The sequence below is a fragment of the Sparus aurata genome, chromosome 20, assembly GCF_900880675.1.
Source record: "Sparus aurata chromosome 20, fSpaAur1.1, whole genome shotgun sequence".
Lineage (NCBI taxonomy): Eukaryota > Metazoa > Chordata > Actinopteri > Spariformes > Sparidae > Sparus > Sparus aurata.
In genome coordinates, this window is record NC_044206.1 from 21,232,064 (window position 1) to 21,253,499 (window position 21,436).

Consider the following 21,436-nt stretch of genomic DNA (forward strand, 5'->3'; position numbering starts at 1 on the left):
TTTTTATTTGAAAAATGACCTTTACAATCTGATTAAACATTGCTCAAACAGGAGGAAACTCAATTTGTCAGGGTCTATTTTCAGCAGCGGATGAATCCACGTTTTGGCGCTCCGGTGCGTATTTGTGGCAGCAGGACGGTGTGTGTGTGGGATTGAACTAAACTGTAGTGTGTGTGTGTGTGTGTGTGTGGGATTGAACTAAACTGCAGTGTGTGTGTGTGTGTGTGTGTGTGTGTTCGTGGTAATGAAGGAACACGTCAGCCTGCAGTAGTGCGGCTCATTAACGTGTTTCTAACAACAACGAGCTCTGCGGCTCAGAGGAGGAAGATAAATCAGACTCTGGGTATCGATGAGGCGTGTTCGCCGTTTGTTTCTGTGTTTTTTTTTTTTTATGTGATTTATTGACAGAAAAATACAGAAAATACAGATTTAATCTTCGAGTCTCATCTGAAGTTCTGACGCTAAAGCTTTCTGCGGATCAGCGTCGATTAATAACTGCTCGTGGACACTTTCACTGTCGGTTTGGGTCGTTTTACAGGAATAAAATAAAAGCTGTAAACGTCAGCAGACTTATCCTGTGAAAAAAAAGAAGAAGAAGAAGAAGAAAAAAAAAGAAGTGAGAAATGACAAGCCGTCAGTTTGTAGTACCAGACCCTCTGGCAGCATCAGGCTTCACCTCGCCCGGTTGATTAGTCCAGCATCAGTTACCACAGCGGCGACTTGAGTATCACACTGAGTGGCTCTTGTTTTGGTGCAACGCCGACGTGTGTGTGTGTGTGTGTGTGTGTGTGTGTGTGTGGGCGAGACTCGGAGGAAGATGGAGCGAGCGATAGATGGCTGGTAAAGCAGAGGCAGGCGGGCGCCGAGCCAGCTGCTGGCTTATGTGTCCCTCGGTAGCAGATCGTGGGCTTTGTTTTGGGCCGTGCAGGCTGTCGGGTTGGCATGCTGCATTATTTAGGGGACATGAGTGGGCAAAAAAAGAAAAAAAAAAAAAAAAAGGGGGGGGGAGGCAGAGTGAAAAAGACCACAAACAGACACGGAGCACCGCTAATGGAGGAGACGGGGAATCTGCTGAGCTGTTAGTGAAAGAAAACACAATCATCATTCAGCCACTTTTTTTCAGCTTTCCTCCCCCAAACAAACACGTTCGCTGCTCTGCGGGGAGGAAAAACAAACACGGCGGCCTTGTTTCTTTAATGGTTTCGCCGGCAGAATGAAGAGCACACTCGTCTGTGTGTGATAGAGCAATTACCCCGCGCGAGACGACGCGTAGTCGGTTTTTATTATCGCCTTCCACTTGTGTTTGTGTCTCGGCTCGGCTGAACCTGAACAGCGGGGGGAGGAAGGAGCGACTCGCATATCGTGTCTTTTTTCATTTAGTCGGATCCACGTCGGCCCGCTCGGCGTCTCCGCTGTTCTTACGCGCAGGAGACAATAACATCATGATCTGAAACACTTAAAAACCCAAAGACAAGACAGAACAAACACAACACGAACATCAAAACTACCACTGGTGACAACAAGTGCTCACAAAATACAGATAAGTGATCAACCCTGATAGATTTAAAGGCCAATATCGATAAAGAGACTGATCAGTGAAGTGCAAATACTCTGTTACTGAGCATCAGTAGATTGTTCAGGCATCAGTACTTTACTGGAGACAACTTTTGAGTTTTCCTCCCTTCATCTGAACACAAATATCTCTGCTTTCTCCTCCTTACATTTTCAAAACTTTCCCAACATGGACGTAACGAGACGAAACAAAGACGTACAAGACGAATACAGACAGAGAGGGAGATGTTAGCGTCTCGTCTCTGCCTGGATTCTCTTATTTTCTCACTTCATTGCTGCTGGAGACGCTTTACCGACCCAACATGTGTCGATTTGACGTCCTGGAAATGAGACTCAACAATCAGCTGTCTTTGTGGTGCATTCAGGAACAGCTGGGACAAATCCTGCTGATTATACCTTTAAGTTTAATAGTCTCAGAGTACATTTCCTCTGCTATATTACTTGAGTAAAGAATTGGACTCAGTGCTTCTACTTTGCAGAGTAAAGCCAGCTCTGTACAGTTTACTCAAGTGTAATGCTTGTGCACAAACTCGAGGTAATGATTTAAAAAAAGGACTTAAAATAATAATAAATGAACCGAAACACAAACCACATCCAGATCACATGTTCGCTGAGGTGCATGTGTGATTTGCGTGCAGAAGAATGTAAAGTCCTGCCAGGCTGTTGGAAGGATTGTTGTAATATTGTTTTTATAATCCGTGTTCTGTGTGCGCACACTGCCCCCGTGTGTGAACAACACGGAGCACACATCATGCAAATGTTTAATTTTTTCTGGTCTGTCGTCAGAAGAAAGTCTCGCAGGACTTCACCCAGATCTCACACGTCGACACCATGAATCATGAAACACAATTAAAAGAACCAAAAGATGTGTAGATACACTCATCCTCATCTGATCTGTTTCTAAATGAATGTGTTGCAGGTGTGTGGGGAGAAGAGTCGGTTCGAGAAGCTCATGGAGTATTTCTGCAGGGAGGACAGCAACATCGACTTCATGGTAAAGATGCTCCTGCGTGTCCAGAGTCCAGGCACCGTCTGAATGTCTTTGCACAAGAAAATAAACGACCTGAGACTTGACGTGGACATTTAAGACTCTGGACTTGAGACACGATGACCTGAATAACTTTCTTTTTGTTAGTTTCTTTGTTGTTTTAAGTCTGTCTGTCGATATTTCACTGTTTCCAAACAGGAAAAAATACTTTGCACATCTGTTTCATGAGTCAGGTGTGTAGGAGAGTCACTAGCAGGTTAAAAGTTGCTGCACATTTATCTAACTTTCAGCCAAACAAAGAGGATTTCACTGTATAGAAGTGATCGGAGGGGAAAAAAAGACTAATCATTTTTTCTTTAATCACTTGATCGACACCCCTCATCATCCGCCCTGTGAGGCTACATGTGATTTCATGTAAAGTAATACCACACAAAGAGAGGAGTTTAATAACTCGACGGTGCGCTCCACCCGACACCGGTCCCCGGTCATCTGATACGGCTGCTTATAATCACCAGTAAAATCTCGTTGTAATTAAAAGGAGAGCTGATAAAACGTCTTCAAGTGACGCCACTTGTGTCTGATGAATCTGAAGATGGAGCGTTTGAAAACGACAGCTCGCTAACAGAGAGCGGAGATTATTAAATATGATGGATGAAGGTTTTAAGATGATGGATGACGGACCGGCGTCGGATGGAACGATACTCTAAATTGAGACTCAGAGTTTGGAGCCGTCTCTTCGTTCAGCCGGACCCTTTGGTTCCTGTTTTCAAACGAGAGGCAGAGAAGCGAGGCTGAAAGGGAAAAAAAGGTGTTTGAGACGCGGTTTTTTGTTTCCCGAACCTATTTATAAAAGTTGTTCGGCGTGCAGTTGGAGAGAAGCGTGCTGACTGATATCTCCCCTGCAGGCTACTGTAGCTGCTACCTGCACAACCCACAGGACTCTCTAGATGAGCTGTCAGCGGTTTTGTTGCATTGTGGGTAACGAAGGTGCCAGGTTTTAGCGAGAAGTGTAAACGTTGTGGAAAAAAAAGGTGTTATCTCCGGTGCATCATGAGTCAGACTGTCAATTATGAATCAGAGAAATGTTTTAAAACTACAGATGAGTCATGATGAGTTTTCTTAATAATTGTGCCGTTACTGTGAAATAAACATTTCCAGACCGACTTGTTGTTAAAGAAGAAAAAACAAGCAGAAGAAAGAAAAGGAGACTGAATGTCTTTATGATGGAGGCTCTGCGGTTCACAAAACGTCAGTCAGTTGTTTTGTCTGGAAATAAGATGTTGAGTTTCGCGTTAAAGTAAAATGTGACTTCCCTGTGAAAGATGGTTGATTGTTGAGTGTCGTCCCGAAATCATCAGATTCTTCCGAGCACGTCAGTATTTGACAACGTGTGATTTAAGACTCAACAATTAACGTAAGAAGTTAGATTTTGTTGCTTTAAGACAAAGAAAAACATCTGAGAAACTGAACCCAGCAGATGTTTGTCATTCTTTCTATATTCATCTTCTAAAATGATTAATCATTTTTCAAAATAGTTCCTGATGAAGTTTCTGTTGGTCAGATTATTACTGCAGCGCTGTATGGAAGGAAAAAACTCTTCTATAGTCTGAAGTCGAACAGACCTGATCACAGCTGAAACATCTGACTCATCTAATCGTTACCTTCCACAATAATCTCACTTGAAGACGCTCCTCACCTTGTGTCACCGGCAGCGTGCATCACCTCTGTTTGTCCACCAGGTGGCCTGCATGCAGTTCATCAACATCGTGGTTCACTCAGTGGAGAACATGAACTTCAGGGTCCACCTGCAGTACGAGTTCACCCGCCACGGGCTGGACGACTACCTGGAGGTGGGTTTGACCTTTAACCCTTTTAGTCACTAGACATTTCATCCATCCTGCTGTTCAGAGTGCAGACGAATCCACAGTTTGCAAATCACAACATGTTTTTTTTTCCCGTGTTGCCGAGCAGAAGCTGAAGTTCACAGAGAGCGACCGGCTGCTGGTGCAGATTCAGGCCTACCTGGACAACGTGTTCGATGTGGGAGCTCTGCTGGAGGACGCCGAGACCAAGAACGCCCTGCTGGAGCACATGGAGGAGCTGCAGGAGCACAACACACAGGTACACACACACACACACACAGCATAAAAACACACAGTCCAGCTTTGCCAGACACATGTGAATGTTGTGTTTCTGTGTCTCAGCTGAACAACAGGCTGGAGGAGAACGAGAAGGAGGCGATGGAGAAAGTTTCAGATTTGGAAAAGAAGCTCATTCAGACCACAAAGGAGGTGGAGCTCCTAAAGGTGGAGTATATTCAATGTTTGAGCTTCAGTGTGTAGAGTGATGTGTGTGCAGAGTTTGACACTAGAAAGCTGTTTTCATACAGAGATAATGTTTCCAAATGTTTCCTGATGTTTCCTGATGTGTCCTGATGTTTCCTGATGTGTCCTAATGTTCCCTGATGTGTCCCTGATGTTTACTGATGTGTCCTGATGTTTACTGATGTGTCCTGATGTTTACCGATGTGTCCTAATGTTCCCTGATGTTCCCTGATGTTCCCTGATGTGTCCTGATGTTTCCTGATGTTCCCTGATGTTCCCTGATGTGTCCTGATGTTTACCGATGTGTCCTAATGTTCCCTGATGTTCCCTGATGTTCCCTGATGTGTCCTGATGTTTCCTGATGTTCCCTGATGTGTCCTGATGTTTACTGATGTGTCCTAATGTTTCCCAATGTGTCCTAATGTTCCCTGATGTGTCCTGATGTTTACCGATGTGTCCTAATGTTCCCTGATGTTTCCTAATGTTCCCTTATGTGTCCTAATGATTCCTGATGTTTCCTAATGTGTCTTGATGTTTCCTGATGTTTCCCCATGTTCCCTGATGTTCCCTGATGTGTCCTGATGTTTCCTGATGTTCCCTGATGTGTCCTGATGTTTCCTGATGTTCCCTGATGTGTCCTGATGTTCCCTGATGTGTCCGTCGTAGGAGAGTCTGCGTGACTCGTGCTCTCAGGTGACTCTCCTGCAGCAGCGAGAGCGAGAGAGAGAGCTTGAACGCGAGCGGGAGAGAGAGCAGGAGAGAGACAAGGACCGGTCCACTCAGGCCCTGAAGGAGCTGGAGTCCAGAGTCCAGGATCTGGTGGAGCAAGGGGTGGTCCGGATGGAGCGCTCCACCTCCGGTCACCTGGACCTCCAGGTGGTCCCCGTCATCCAGCACGTGGTCCAGAAAGGTCAGAGCAGATTAGTCAAATATTTAATTAGTTCGAGGTGCCAGTTTAACTTTCATGTGTTTTACAAACGTGAAACTAACGTTGTCGTTGTTCCTCTGACAGCTGAAGACGAGACTGATTCAGGGAACGACGGCGGAGCCGCTGCTCCCTCCTCAGACCCTCAGCCTCCCCTCACTGAGGCTCCTCTGCAGGCAGCAACGGTTCAGCCTCCTCCTCCACCTCCGCCTCCACCTCCTCCACCTCCAGTCACAACTACAGCTCCTCCTCCTCCCGCTCCTCCTCCTCCTCCACCGGTAGCTCCTCCACCCCCGCTGCCTCCTGGAGGGGGTTTGACTGACGGCAGCTCCGGTGAGTCCACAGCTCCAGGTCGATCCATTAACGTGATTTCCTTTATGAACGTTTCTTTAATTTCCGTCTTGCAGGTTTTAAGAAGAAGAAACCGATTCAGACCAAATACAGAATGCCGCTGCTGAACTGGCAGGCGCTCAAATCCAACCAGGTGACAGGAACCGTCTTCAGCGAGCTGGACGACGAGCACATCTTAGAGGTCAGAGCGCTTCCTGAAATCAGACGACTGTTTGCAGCGTACTGGGATTAAGACGGTGTAATAAAACATGTGTCTGATTTAAACACTCGCCAGCTGTTTGTCTTGTCAGTTTTCAGTCATGCCGGTGAATAAAAGTCACTTTCTTCAGTGAATGTTGCGTAATAACAGTATTTTATTTTACTAGTCTTGTTTTTATCCGGCGTCTCTGCTCTGAAAGTATAATTTCCTCAGTGTCATTCACACAACAGACGCTTTTATCAGCAGACATTTTGACTTCAGCAGCAGGCGGACCACAGGTGAAGCACATTAACGTTAACAACGGCTCAGTTCTGTCAAGTGTTCCCGTTTCATTTGTGCTGCGACGAGTCAAAATATCCGCTGTGAAAAACGTCTGCAAGCTTCCGTTTAATTTCATCTTCCTTTCCCCTTTTCTCAGGAGCTGAACATGGCTGCTTTTGAGGAGCAGTTTAAGACCAAGGCCCAGTCCGCCCCTGTAGACGTGGGGACCCTCAAGATCAAGCTGGCCCACAAGACCCCCAGTAAAGTGTCTCTGATGGAGCCCAACAGGGCCAAGAACCTGGCCATCACCCTGCGGAAGGAAGCGATGGCTGCGTCTGACATCTGCTGTGCGATAGAGACGTACGTACCAGAGAAATCATATAAATAATACGACTGTGAAACGGATCGATCTGCCGCGCTGGATGATGTTTCCCTTCTGCTTGGCTGCGTCCCCCTCAGGTACAACCAGAGAGCTCTGAGCCTCGACTTCCTGGAGCTGCTCGAGCGCTTCATCCCCACGGAGTACGAGATGAAGCTCATCCACAACTACGAGTGCGAGGGCAGGCCCCTGGACGAGCTCAGCGAGGAGGACCGCTTCATGGTGCGCTTCAGCAAGATCCCGCGGCTCTCCCAGCGCATCAGCACGCTCACCTTCATGGGAAACTTCCCCGAGAGCGTCCAGCTGATACAGCCGGTAAGATCAGCGGAAGGAAGAAGGGGAGGGCAGAACAGGAACTGTGTTTGAGAGGAGAGGAGGGAGGAGAGGAGGTGAGGAGGGAGGAATCCAGGAGGAGACGTAGGAGACTTTATCAGCTGTTTGATTTAAAGAATTTCAGTTTATGTTAACAGTGAAATAACGATGATCTAAAGTTTAATTGGCTATTTAATTGAAGTCTTACTGAAGTTTAAACCTTCACCAGGAAGTAGCTACGTTACTTTAGATAATCAGGTGAAGTTTCGCAGTCCACAAAACATTTCTGGAGCTTCGCAGCAAAACAGCGTTCTCCTAAACAACTGAAGTGGATGGAGACTTGATTTAAAACACAATAAAAAAGATGAGAAAACCCCAAGAAACGGCTCCATACAGCTCGTCAGGTGTGTCCAAAGTCTCTGGAAGCCCCGAGATCTGAAATTGATTTGAAAAGATCTCATCTACACCACTCCTGCAGCTGAAATCTTCGCTGTAGCTGCTAAGCTAAACATGTTAGCGCACACCAAGCGCAACAATGAACCAATCAGGACGTCGCTGCGGCGCTGTTCTGCTGTGAAGCTCCAGAAATGTTTTGTTGACCACGAAACCCGTCCTGACTCTCCATCAGCGTGGGAGGGGAGGAGGTAATGACTGAATTTTCATTTTGGGGTAAACTGTTCCTTTAAGCACTCCATAAACAAACATAAATTATTAAAATTAAACCCCCCAAAGTGTTACATATATTTGTAACAGTTGAAAAAATAAAGAAAGTTTTTAGTTTATAAAAATGAAGAACTTTGTTAAACGGAGATAAAATATGTCTCTGGCAGTAAAGTTATTGTTTGGCTCGTGGATCCGTTTCTGTTTTGGCTCCGACTCTCACAGTTTTAACTTTAAATCATTTCAACCCAGAAGCCTGACAGGAAGTTAATCACCGCAGACTGTTAGAATCTGCCGTTTTATACAAACAAACAATCAGCTCAGTCACTTCTTCTCGTCCTGGCAGCAAATGAACGCCCTCATCGCCGCCTCGATGTCCATCAAATCCTCCGGCAAGCTGAAGAAAATCCTGGAGGTGAGTTCGGAAACATTTAGTGAGAACTGCAGCAGATGTCTGAGTCATGTTCCACTTTTAGAACCGGCTGTGATGTGACGTCTCTGTGCGCGGGAGTCGCTTGTTTAACCGCTCAGCAGGACGTTCATTTGCAAAGTCTTGAAGTTGAATAACCTTTTAAAACAGGATCCTGAACACAGAAACATTAACGCTGTGTCAGAGTTCAGTTTGGTAGAAATAACTTCATCTTAGCCTTTATTTAAAGCTTTTTAAATGTTTAAAATGATGAACGCAGTGTCTCATAGAAAGTAATGGAAGCACTTGTCTCAGATCAGTAACAACAAGGTAACAGAGGTGATAATGATTGAATACCATGTGACAAGCAGTAGTCTGGTATCAACAGCAGGGAATTATGGGTAATTTTAGACTGAAATGTATATAACAAGGTAATGAGGCGCCAAAAACAAAGATAGAAACGAGGCAAAACTATTAAATAATAAGAAAAAAGTCATATTTTGGTAACAAAGGCTTTTATTAGTGCAACATTCTAATTAATAACAAGGTGACATTAATAAGTTCATGTAGTTTGAGGTCTGAACGATATTTTAGAATGATTTTATGAATATTCTTGTACGTCAGACTTTGTAAGAATCGTATTATAATGCTGAAAAATCAAAATTATAAGTTTAACACTGTTCCTGACTATGAGTCTGGGAAACTGCTAAAATAACTGTTTGTACTTAAAGGAGAACTTCGGTCGATTTAAACACGCAGCTTCATTGCTCAAGCTACCCTTGACTTGCCAGTACCGAAGACGCGAACACATTTGGTCCAACCATTACAGAGCTCCGTGAACGCAGATTTAGCATTGAACGCTAACAGCATGGGGTCAGAACTTTGCACTGTGTTTTAAGCTTCTTAACATGCTCCACATCTCACACCAAAAGTTATGCAACATCAGCAGACACCTTAGCACACAGCACTGTAGCGTGTATGACTCAAACTGAATAAAAAAGTAGTTAAAACAATGTGTTTGTGCAAGGAGCTACATATTGGTTTGTTGACATCCGTGCCTTCCGGTAGCTAGACCAAACTAGTCAATCTGTCGAGCGTGCACTTACTCCCTCACTGGCGGAGACGGAAACGTAATCCAGCATTTTCATTTTTCTGTTCATAATGTACATGTCCATGTTACAGCTTGTCATGAGCCATGAGCCTTACAATAGCCTGTTAAGCCTGTTAAGTGCACACTCGGTGGATATACTAGTTTGGTCTAGCTACCGGAAGACGCGGATGTCAACAAACCGATATGTAGCTGCTTGCACAAACACACTATTTTAACTACTTTTTTATTCATTTTGAGTCATACACGCTACAGTGCTGTGTTGTAAAGTGTCTGCTGATGTTGCATAACTTTTGGTGTGAGATGTGGAGCATGTTAAGACGCTTAAAACACAGTGTAAAGTTCTGACCCCATGCTGTTAGCGTTCAATGCTAAGTCTCCGTTCACGGAGCTCTGTAATGGTTTGACCAAATGTGTTCGCGTCTTTGGTACTGGCAAGTCAAGGGTAGCTTGAGCAATGAAGCTGCATGTTTAAATCGACCGAAGTTCTCCTTTAATATCATTGTAATATTAGATAAAACTAAACTAACTTAGAGGCTAAGACAAAGATGATTTCCACGTCTTATAAAACTGATAACGTTCCTCGCTGGTAACTGAGGACGGAACTTTTTTGTGGGACAGAAGAAAGACACATTTCTTATTTAAAATCTAAACTTTAATTGTTCTCTTCTAACTCTTTTTATTGCCGTGCGAGTGGAGGACCTGAAGTTCAGGGTGTCCAATTTAAAAGTCCACCAGGAACGCTTTCTTTTTTTTTATGAACGTCCTGCGAGAAAGAACTTAATAACAGGCGAGAGCAGAATATATGACCGAGACTCGAGGACCCGCAGACTTCTGCAGCCGGACGATTCAGACTGAAGTAATGAAGAACAACAAATCTCTGGTCCTGAAGCCGAACCAGAGGCTTATTTTAAATGTCAGGAGTTTATTTTGAGTTCATGTGAGCAGCTCTCTCCTCTGTGCATGATTGTCATCGCTGTTTTTATACAGTTCTTAAACCAACTACCAATCAGATCGCTTGATTTGAGCTGTTGTGTGACGTGTGTCTGTGTTTCTGACGTGAAGATCATCTTAGCGTTTGGAAACTACATGAACAGCAGCAAGCGAGGCGCGGCGTACGGCTTCCGCCTGCAGAGTTTAGACCTGGTGAGTAAAACAAGTCAGTGCTTTCTCTGTAATGCTTCAGGTGTCATCGTTCCGTTTGTTTCTGACTGTTTTCTGTTCGCTCTCCGAAGCTGCTGGACACCAAATCTACGGACCGGAAGCAGACGCTGCTGCACTTCATCGTCAGCATCATCCAGGAGAAATATCCCGAGGTCCGCTCCTTCTACGCAGAGCTGCACTTCCTGGACAAAGCGGCGCTGGGTGAGCTCGTGAGCAGTGATGGCTTCTTCTTCTTCTTCTTCTAACCACCAATCGCTCTTCAGATTCTCCCTGCTGAGCCAAAACTGGGAGCTCAATGCAGAAAACCCCTCCAGTTTAGTTGAGTGAAGGCTGAGAAAGACAACGGATGCCGTTTTCTAACCTTGAACTCTCGGTTGTGTTTGTGCTGCAGTCTCTCTGGACAGCATCCTGCAGGACGTGCGCTCTCTGGAGCGAGGGATGGAGGTGACGAAGAGGGAGTTCAGCGTGGAGACGGACAATCCGGTCCTCAAGACGTTCATCGGCAGGAACACGGAGCTGCTTCAGTCCCTCATCGCTGACGGGAAAACCGCCCAGGTCGACTCTGAGTGACACAAATTAAACCGTAATCACGCAAGATGTTCTGGACGGCTGTCGAACGTCAACACTTTTCTCTTTTCTGTCTCTCAGGACGCGTACGACTCTGCTGTGGAGTACTTTGGAGAGAACTCTAAAACCACGCCGCCCTCCGTGTTCTTCCCCGTGTTTGTGAGGTTCATCAAGGCCTACAAGGTCAGATAACGCCCGCCTGCATCGACTTCTGTCGCAGATAGCAGCCTGGCTGATAACCGCAAACAGATTTTACTGTAAACTCCCGGCCCGGATCGGTCTGTAATGATCTGACCTTCAGATGGAGATAAGCTCTAATACTTTTTTTCCCCTCCGACAGCAAGCTGAGCAGGAGAACGAGCAGAGGAAGAAACAACACGACCTGAACTGCGAAGCTCCGTCAACTCCGCCCAAACACGAAGTCACCGAGAAGGTAACGCCTCGGTTTCTATGAGCTCAATGTGGCTGTAAACAAAGAAGAACATCAGCTTTGCATACATGTAAAACACACACACACACACACACACACACACACACGCTCTGAGTGTGTCTGTAACAAATCAGGCGGTGTAGCTGCAGGTTTGTTTACAACCTGTCTGACGGTGCGACTGCTCGTATTTCTCGCCGTCTGAACCACAGCGGAGTTTGTCTCGCTCAGTTCACGCTGTAAAACACTCGGAGCCGAGGAAATAAAACCGACTCCGCCATCAATCACGAGAAGGAAAACGCTGCGAGGGCTGTGAAGACCTCGCTGATCCTTTTTCTAAAAACCCCGGTTTTGTCGTTCCAGGCGCCGGTGCCGTCCAGACTGCCTCAGATGGATCTGATCGCAGAGCTGAAGAAGAGGCAGGTGTCTCCTCTGGTGAGGGAGGGGAAGGACGGCGCCATCGAGGACATCATCACAGGTACAAACAGGCTAACTGAGCGAGGCGGCTCGTCACGTCTCTATCAGAGCAGCGTGGTGGATGTGAAGACAGCTCAGATGGATGTAACAGTGAAAGAGAGATCGAGGTCGAGCATCCCAAGTCATAATATAGAGTCATGGCAGGTCGGCCATTTTCATGAGTTGTGACGTGACGACCGTTACACACGACATGATTGGTCGATGATTCAATCGACCTCAAAACACGGGCGTGCAGGAAAAAAACGCCCCAACGTTTCTTTTTGTGTTAACATGTTAAAAACTGATATTTAGAGGAGCTGAATTGGTGGATTTCTTCACTTTTGAGAGAGTTTATTGTTTATGCTAAGCTACGCTAACAACATCATGCAACACTCTGTATATAAGTGGACAGACGTGATGTCGATGTTCAACTTTTCTTGTAGAGAACTTCTTTGTGTCTTTTTCTGACTTTTGTTGTTTTAAACTTTCCTTTTTCAAGCTGCAGCTGATCTCGTTCTGCTAAACATTTCACCATGTTTCCTTCTTTTCTCTGACTGCTTCTCTCATTTCTAACCCGTCCTTCGCTTCTCTCTCTCTCTCTCTCCTGTTTTGTCCCTCCTCTCTTCCCGTCCCTCTCCGGTGTCCTCAGCTCTAAAGTCCGTGCCCTTCACGGCTCGCTCCGCCAAACGCTCCTCCCGTCTGTTCTGCGACTCCGTCTTCATCGACGAGGTGACGTCTGACAGCCCCTCCGTGTCTGCTTCTGTTTGTTCACCTTTAACACACATCCAACACTTACACCTTCTTCTGTGAGGGCGAATCTCATACGTTCACTTCAGTACACACATGTGATGTTAAACCGCCTTCAGAGAGTGTTTTTGATGCAGTTTCAGTCTTTTCTTTCTGTGACCCTCAGTTCCTCCTGAGACGTCGACTTCTTTTATAGCTCTTTTGAAACCGTCTGCTGCTTTTAAAAGGAGCTGATTCACTTCAACTGAACCAAATGTCTGCTTTCTTTCAGATTAGAAGCTTCTTGTTGAGGTTTCTGGATGTCTCTCGTCGTATTCCATGACACCGTCAGCCTAAATAACTGTAAAAATCCTTGAAACAGATCAAGAAAGTTCAGTAATTGGGCTAAAACAAGGCAGAGTTTGTGTTTCTGGGAGGATTAGTCACGTTTCTCTGGCCTCTTTTTTCTGTAATTGAGCAACCGACCAGGGTAAACAATCTGTTCACAATAGCACACAGAGCTGGTGAACGTGAGCAGTAGTGAGATTTGTGTTTTAAGGTGTGATGTACGGAGATCTTTTCACATGTGAACTTAATGCCAACAAAACATTCAAATCTTTTATTTTAACAAAACCTTGAAAGTAGCTCCGGCCTTAACGTGCACAGTAAACACAAGAATGTCCAGATTGTTTTGGCTGCACATTCAAAAGGTTTATAAAAAAAAATTTAATTACCAGGTCATTGATCGATGTCTGTTCGTCCTCAGATTTAAGGAATCAGCCGTACAGACGGGCGGACGGCGGCCGACGCAGCGCCAAGTGGAAGCCGGGACAACAGCTGCACGTGTCCTCGGACATCTCGCTCTGAAGGAAACTCCACAGAACAGTCGACGCTTTAAAAACGATCAGACGTCGAACTCGTCTTCCTCCCTCGTGCATGTTGAGGGCCACAGAGGAGAAGCTGCATGATCCCGAGAGGAGAAGTTTGAATCTCAGACACAAACTGAATGATGTAAAAAAAAAATTATTTAAATAACCCGATGATTGCAGAAAAACGTTCTGTGATTGGAGTAATCAGAGGCTGGAGAGCGAGTTTTGATGCTGATGACACTGGACGTCCTCTGAGCTCGTTGAGACAATGAGATTAGCGAAGGAGCCGCTCGGCTGATGTGAGCTTCATTAACCGCTCAGATATCACGGCGTCGGCTCCACGCGAGGCCTCGCTGATGAACTCTGACGGGCAAGAACGTCGTTAATCACTTTGATAGTTTCTTAAATTAAAATAATGCTCCACATGTGATTCTTTTTAATTGGTTTAATTTGAAGTACAATATTAATCAAGCAGTCCGTCTCCGTCTTCAAGCAGCTCTCAAAGATTTAGGCTGAGGATTTGTAATATATTTAAATTATTTTTAATACTGAAGTGCGAGGACGAGGAACTTCTACTTTACTTCTGCATTTCAACAAATAAAACGTTTTGTACCGTTCGTGGTCTCGTGTTCTTGTGTCCACGCCTCTCATGAGCCTCTTTGAGCTAAATGCTAACAGCTAGCAGGTGTAATGTTCAACATGTTGCGATGCTAACATTGGCTAATTAGCACTAAATACAAAGCAAAGCTGAGGATGATGGGAAATGAATTATACAAAGTGTCGGACACATTGTAAGAAAGGCGCTGGAGGAAAAGTCAGAAAGTTGTAACTTCAGGGAACGATGAAGTTGATAAACTGAGTACGGAAGCCCTGAAGGGACAAGTGAGGACATTATATTTTTAAGTGCCTTATTTTTTTTCATCTGTGAAAACACGTTGGTAAAAATGTTTAGGAGGGAAAAACATTGAGGAGGAAATGTTCTTTTTTATGTGTGATTTTCTTTCTAAATTTAGTTTCACATTTGTAGTTTTTCTCCTGAATTGTTTTTTTTCCACATGAAAGAAAAATTAAGGATCTTAGAAAATAGATCAGCAGAAGAAATAATAATGTCTTCACTTGCTCCTCAGAGCTTCTGTCATCCTTTGTTCTGCTGAAAATGTAAAAATCTTTGTTTTGTTCTTAGTTCTCATGTACTTAAACATCATTCTGGTTGTTTTTTAGTTGCAGATATTTTCACTCAATGATGATTTTATCTCAAAATATGAAGAAATTCATCACACAGAACAACAACTCCACTGTTGTGTTCATTTTTCTCAAAATGTTACAACTTTATTTTCAAACTCATTTTTTTTCCACAAAGCTGCCGAATTAAAAATAATATAATATGTTTTGTACAGTAGCATGGATTCACACCTTTTATTTTTTAGTGCTGTTAAACATTTTCCCATAAAAAATGTAAAGATTGTCATTAAAAAAACACTTTTCTTATAAAATGATGACCTTATTTTTCTCATAATGTTCTTTAAATATTACTTCAGTAATATAAATGTGAACAGTGTTTATAAGTTATGTAATATGTGAAATTCTGATTTTGGTTTATGTAACTGAAACATGAGAACATCAGTCGGGCAGTTTTGACGACAGAAGGTCAAAACGTTTCTTTTGTCTGCTGAAGGGAGACGATTAAAATCCTGTTTGTGTTTATCTGTCAGAACGACCTCCAACTCAGAATCCATTTGCATCGTGAATACAGATGTTGGTTTGTTGAAAGGAGAATAAAACCACTCTTTGCTTCCAGTGAAAAAAGGCGGCAGAGGCAGACGAGTGTGGAGTGTGGAACATTTCCAACATTTTAAACCGCCGTGAGTTTCAGAAGCTGCAGAAAAGAGGAGGAATCTCAGGAGGAAACACAGTAAAAATACTGAAATAACGACTCTAACGAGAGAGGAAGACGGAGCTTCGGTTTGTTCTGAAACACCGTTAACGAGGTTCAAACCGTCGCCGGTGAACTTCTCCTCTTCCACAGAGTTTATGAACTGTGGCGGGGAAGCGGAGCGTCTCTCTGCTCGCGACCTTTTGCTCCCTGCAGATCTTTAAATCGATCAGAGACGAGAGAATAAATAAGGACGACTACAGCAGCTCCCAGGGGAGAAACTGGAGGATCCTCCTCTCATGTGGCCAATTACCTCGGTTCAACCAGCAGAGTCAGAGTGGAGAGTGTTTACTGTCGACCAAACACGAGACACTACTGACCGACATCAACGTGAAACTCCTCCAGCTGATCACTCGCATCAAGACAAGAACATCTGCATTCAAAGTGCTCTGATACTTCATGGTTAAATATGGAAATGAGGCATTTATCTAATCAAAATGCAGCATTTTGCTGAGATCCAAACGCCGGATGAAGTCAGGTTACTTCAGGTCAAATGTTCTGCAGAGGGAACTTTGGATATCTTTCTTTTATTGCTCCATAAATCAGAAAATAAAACTTTAAAAAAAACATGTTTTGATGAATAAAATCTTGAATGATGGATGAAAAACCTTCAGGAGTAAAAGTGGAAGGTTTGCTGTGTAAGAGCTGCAGAAGAGGAGAATTCTGGCTCAGCGTTCTTTAAAGATCCTTTATTATTAAATTCCAGACATCTGACAGGAAAGTGTGCAAAACATCTTCATGAAACTTCTCCAGCTGATTACTTACATTAGGACAATTATTTTTTTGGGCTACAAGTTTAAAGTTATTGTGTGTTTAAATATGCAAATGAGGCATTTTATCTGGCTAAAAAATATAATTTGCATTTGCAGAACAGAAAATAACAAATCAGAACACTGGATGAAGCCAGGTTCAAAATTCTGGTGATACATCAGAGTCAAAGGTTTAAACTGATGGTTTAACTATATGGATTGTAATATTTCAGACATTTTAGACATAAAACATGGTGAAAAGGGTAAAACTGTACCTATTACCATGAAACCTTCTCAGCTGAGCACTCACATGATTGAGACAAGTATTTTGTGAATGACAGGTTTTCTTATATTATATGTGTGAATATGAGAGGAAGCCCCTTATGCTAACGGTAGCATGCGTTAATGTTTACAGTGGATGTAACACTATGGCTCGCGGAGATTTTTTCGTTCAACCGAACCAGTTTGACCCAGAATCGGAACCAGGAGAGGCTCCGGAAGAAGTACAGACTCTGCGGCTGCAGCAGGACGTTTCAGAATGGTTAGTGGGCCTGAATAATGTTAGTTTGTTTGTATGTGTTGTTACAGTAACTACCATGTAGCTAACAGCTAACAGCAGTGTTTGTGTCCAACACAGTCTCCAAACTCTTTGACACTGTTCGCATGGTCTCTGTCTCCAGTCAGCACATGTTTCCAGACTTTCTACTGTGACAACCAAGCTCCATCGTAATATTATTAACATCAAACTCGCTTCAAACGCCATTGCATAGCGGACCGAAGTGGAGCTAACTAGTTAGCCAGTTTCCAGCTGACTTCACCATACTCGTCGGCAACTGTAAATACTATCAAATCGCGGCGAGACTTATCGCTGGCTCGGGTGCAGTTGCTGGGTCCGGTATGGTTGAGACTGATCCTTTTACAAGGGTCAGTGTCGAGGCAAAGCCAGCTTTGTACTGACCCTCGTTACTGAAGCAGTCCGATGTAAAGAGGTTAGCACACACATACAAGCTAACATGAACCGCAGCCGGCACGTTGTCATTAAAAATGAAACACAACCACTGTCTCTTCTGTTGTTCTGTAGCTGGGACAGAATATAGGCACTTACGTTGATTTATTCAACAACAACAGAGCAATTGCGTGTCTAACTCTGAGCGACAACATTGCGAAACACTGCTGTCTCTCCGCTGGACACACCGAACTTCACCTCGGGATGAAGGACCCTCTCTCTGATATCTCCTATCAGCGCAGTCGAGGTCGGCCTATTGTAATGACTCCTTTCGTTACGTAACGAAAGGAGCAGAATCTGAACAGCCTGTAGGAGCGCCGTTTTACCAGTGGGTGGGCTGCAGAGACCATGCAGGACTTGCTTGTTTTCCTCATTCAGGGAGTTGGCAGGCTCAGGAAGGACCAGCTTATATATGTAGAGAGCAGAGAAAATGTGTTTTTTATGATATGGGACCTTTAATACATCACAGTATTTACATGATACCCACTCCTCCAGTTGACTACTGACACTAAGACAACTATTTTTTGATCAACGATGATTTATGCTTCATTATGCAAATATCTGTTATATGTCTATTTAATCAAATGTGCATAAATGTCTGGAACAGAAATCTCAACTTCAATAAACCAACACCAGACAGCCAAGAGCAGCAGTCAGAGACTCCGCGGCCTCTCTGGCTCCACTGTGCACGACGCCATCGGCGGCCATTTTGTCACAGGTGGTTTTGATTGGCATCAGCTTTTCCATCAGCGGTGTGTCGGCTTCCCTGAAATCTGCCGTCTCCTGCATCGTGTTCACCTTCTCTGCCTTGATTTCCTGCTCTTTTGAATTTTTGGTTTCACGATAACAACGAGCTATGGTTCCAAATGAAATGACCACACATTTCGTGGCGCAAAACGCCCCCAAAGCACCGCCCACGCCACCGCCTGCTGAACCAACAGTCCCTCCAAAAATGCCACCGATTGCACCGCCTGTTGTTAAGCCGATGGTGAGCCACACCACATCGCTGGCGACGCCACTGACTGGACTGCCTTCTACTTCAGCTGCCGTGCAGACCAAACTGCCAATCGTCCCACCGAGCAACCCGCTGACCGTGCCGCCAAAGGCACTGCCGAAGAAGCCGAAGAAACTGACACCCACACCCCCGTAAAGGGCTGCACAAACACCGCCTAATGCCCCAGATGCTCCACCAAAAACAGCCCCACATGCTGCACCAACAATTCCTCCAGAGAAAACTAACAAGGCCTCAACCGTCTTACTGTCAGAAACATCGCCATGAGGCTGAGCGGCTGTCAGCAATAAGCTCGACTGAAGAAGACCTCCTGGTTGACCTCCTGGTTGACCTCTTGGTTGACCTCTTGGTTGACCTCCTGGTTGACCTCTTGGTTGACCTCTTGGTTGACCTCCTGGTTGACCTCTTGGTTGACCTCCTGGTTGACCTCTTGGTTGACCTCCTGGTTGACCTCTTTGTCGACTGTAGAGGCGGAGGAAAGATGTCAAACTCAGTACGATCTCTTTTTCCATTTTTCCCGTTCTTCCTTCACAACCGTCAAGCTGAAGTCTGATCTGAAGTCTGATCTGAAGTCTGATCTGAAGTCTGATCTGAAGTCTGATCTGAAGTCGTCTACTTGATGAAAGTTAAGGTTGCTGGACGTCGTTTCAGATCCTCAAAACGAAGCGTGGGAGCAGTTCTTACTGAAGAGGGTCTCGCTTCTCTGTCTGTGTATGAAAACACAAGAGTGTAAAACATTTGATTAATATTTGAGTAAAAGCAGCGACTGAGAAGAAATGTAATCAGAAAAAACATCCAATAAATCTGAGCAGTGATTTTGACTTTTACATTCTGTGACATTCAATAAACATTTAGAGATTTGTTAATGAACTTAAACCTACAGTAACTCTTTTTGGCCACTCAGGGGCAGCAGAGCAAACTGTGAACACAACACTGATATACTTTTTTACTTTCTAAGTTAGCAGACAGCTGCACACGCAGTTTTATGTCATCATGTGTGAGATGTATATTATTTCCATAGAGCGGCTGTTAATTTATTAATTGACTACATCGAAGAACACAAAATAAAAAACAGTTTTTTTTAATTTAAAATTCAAGTCTTGCAGAAGAATCTTTAAGTGCCAAATAAAACTTGGCAAAACTTTGTTCCTGGGAAATTTCCATTTCACTCTTTAATAACACTGACTCGGCAGATTGTTGTTTCTGTGTTATAATGTAGATTTTCCAGTTTGGGATGATTCATCTGAAGTAACCATGTCCTCATCGTTATCTCCGGCTGCTGTTTTCACATACCGACGAAGATAAAATCTCCTCAAGCTGCGATACGTTGGTCTCTGATTACCAAGAGTCGAGCTGTAAACAGGAACTCAGTGAACCGTAGTTTGAATTGGATCACAGCGGTTTGGTTTGAAGCTCTGAATGAAGCGCCGTCTGCTGCAGCCTCAGAGACGTGCTGGTCTTGTTTTCTGTAAACAGATGTTGTTCACACAGACGTAGGTTATTTTCTGTGAACAGATGTTTGAGGTGAAGTAACTTCTTCATACTTTCTGTTCTGAGGAGGAAACGGAGGTGTGAAGGCAGCAGGTTTATCTGTACAACACTTTGACTTCAAGGTGCCATGAGGGGAAAACAGGTTCCGTCAATCAACTGCAGGACTATTCAGTCTATGGTTTCACCATACGTTGATGGAATGTAATCCAGTACATTTACTCAAGTACTGTACTCAAGTTCAGTTTTGAGGTACTTTACAATAACATTTCCATTTCCTGCTACTTCTTTACTTAATCGTGTAGGCAAATACTTTACTTTAAACTCCACTACATTTATATATAGATAACTTTAGGTACTTGTTGAGATGCCTTGTGTTGTACAAATAAACCTGCCTCACTGGTCACTTTGCAGATTACATGCTGCATCAGAGCTTTTTAAATCTGTTTTTATCAGTAATCAGACAAAAAATCTGAAGAATATTGAATATTTGATCCATGATATATGTATATTGACAAATGTAACTATAATATGTAATAGTTACTTGTTCATTTGACACTTAAAGTACATTTAGTTCCAGTATTACTTTTAAAACATTTAAAAACAGACAGTTTGAGACTTCTACTGAGGGCGACACTCACTTTTATCAACACGATATCTTGACTTTTACTCGAGTATAATTTGAGTACTTTTACAACATAAAGTCGATGCATGCAGAGAAAAAAACAACAAGGAAGATGAAAGGTCGTCCAACAAACACAATCTTGTATGCTGTGTTAACTCACACATCTCAGCAACCTTTTTGTTGATGGATGTCGAACTCACCTGTCGCAGATCTTTTCTAGCCCGACAGCTCCGTCGTCTTCTTCAGCTCGGTGGGTTTGTGCTGATGACAGATTGGATCTTCAGCTCAGGCAGAACACAGGAGACGGAAGTTAACTCTGCTGGCACAGACCCAGGATGGTGGTTTCACCTCATTTGCATATAAAATAAAGTTGTACCTTTGGCCGCTCCTCAGCTAATCAGAACTGGCTGGATTAGATCCAGACCTTCTGGAGTAATAAACACCCGGAGCCTCATCAGATTCTGGAGCTCAGAGGTAACTTTTTACCTTTTGGGATTAAAAAGTGGATTTATCTTCACTCCTGTTTATCATCCCGACTGCAGCAGTGATCTACAGAGGCGACCTCCACTGTCAGGTGTTGATGCTCTGTAATGTTGACTGCTGACTGGAGCTGGAGGAGAAATGTTCCTTTACTTTATCAACAAAACGTTACAGCGAGGAGAGAGAGAACCAGAGTCTCTGCTGAATGCTGAGTTGAGTCAGAGTTGACCTCACTAACGTTAGCTTACGGCTAACGTACAGTAAAGTAAACTGGATGTTTGGGGAAGATGAACACCGCATGAGCAACTCAACTGAACATAAATGTTCCTGCTGTCAAACTCTCTTTATCTGCTGTGACAGATGAGGTCATATTTAAAGTTTTATTCACTTTAAATTAAGTCTTCTTCACTTCTCTCTCCTCGAAGTAGGGATGGCGACCAAAGGAA

General features: G+C 44.0%; 2 protein-coding genes across 6 annotated transcripts in view; one reads left to right on the forward strand and one right to left on the reverse strand.

The window, feature by feature from the left end:
- Nucleotides 1-14,314, forward strand: part of fmnl1b (formin-like 1b) — a 31,448-nt gene extending 17,134 nt beyond the window's left edge. For 3 of the 4 annotated variants that reach the window (XM_030401321.1, XM_030401324.1, XM_030401323.1), the window contains exons 10-26: nucleotides 2,492-2,566; nucleotides 4,300-4,410; nucleotides 4,532-4,681; nucleotides 4,765-4,866; nucleotides 5,551-5,794; nucleotides 5,897-6,142; nucleotides 6,217-6,341; nucleotides 6,778-6,980; nucleotides 7,080-7,314; nucleotides 8,318-8,386; nucleotides 10,554-10,634; nucleotides 10,724-10,853; nucleotides 11,044-11,207; nucleotides 11,301-11,402; nucleotides 11,560-11,652; nucleotides 12,010-12,124; nucleotides 13,595-14,314. In XM_030401321.1, coding sequence (XP_030257181.1) covers nucleotides 2,492-2,566; nucleotides 4,300-4,410; nucleotides 4,532-4,681; nucleotides 4,765-4,866; nucleotides 5,551-5,794; nucleotides 5,897-6,142; nucleotides 6,217-6,341; nucleotides 6,778-6,980; nucleotides 7,080-7,314; nucleotides 8,318-8,386; nucleotides 10,554-10,634; nucleotides 10,724-10,853; nucleotides 11,044-11,207; nucleotides 11,301-11,402; nucleotides 11,560-11,652; nucleotides 12,010-12,124; nucleotides 13,595-13,695 — 2,346 coding nt within the window. In that variant the 3' untranslated portion in view covers nucleotides 13,696-14,314. Of the gene's footprint in view, nucleotides 1-2,491; nucleotides 2,567-4,299; nucleotides 4,411-4,531; nucleotides 4,682-4,764; nucleotides 4,867-5,550; nucleotides 5,795-5,896; nucleotides 6,143-6,216; nucleotides 6,342-6,777; nucleotides 6,981-7,079; nucleotides 7,315-8,317; nucleotides 8,387-10,553; nucleotides 10,635-10,723; nucleotides 10,854-11,043; nucleotides 11,208-11,300; nucleotides 11,403-11,559; nucleotides 11,653-12,009; nucleotides 12,125-12,751; nucleotides 12,832-13,594 lie in introns of all 4 variants that reach the window. The other variant, XM_030401322.1, reaches the window with a different exon arrangement.
- Nucleotides 14,315-17,819: 3,505 nt separating this feature from the next.
- LOC115571467 (elastin-like) lies at nucleotides 17,820-20,874 on the reverse strand. 2 transcript variants are annotated; one of them, XM_030400898.1, is made up of 3 exons: nucleotides 20,711-20,874; nucleotides 19,691-19,863; nucleotides 17,820-19,104 (listed from the first exon to the last, which is right to left on the reverse strand). In XM_030400898.1, the coding sequence occupies exon 3, from the start codon at nucleotides 18,907-18,909 to the stop codon at nucleotides 18,004-18,006; it is 906 nt and encodes a 301-aa protein (XP_030256758.1). In that variant the 5' UTR covers nucleotides 18,910-19,104; nucleotides 19,691-19,863; nucleotides 20,711-20,874; the 3' UTR covers nucleotides 17,820-18,003. The 2 variants fall into 2 exon arrangements, with proteins under 2 accessions (XP_030256758.1, XP_030256759.1); XM_030400899.1 differs by lacking the exon at nucleotides 20,711-20,874 and having other exon boundaries at nucleotides 17,820-19,100; nucleotides 19,691-19,705.
- Between the last annotated feature and the right edge of the window lie 562 nt (nucleotides 20,875-21,436).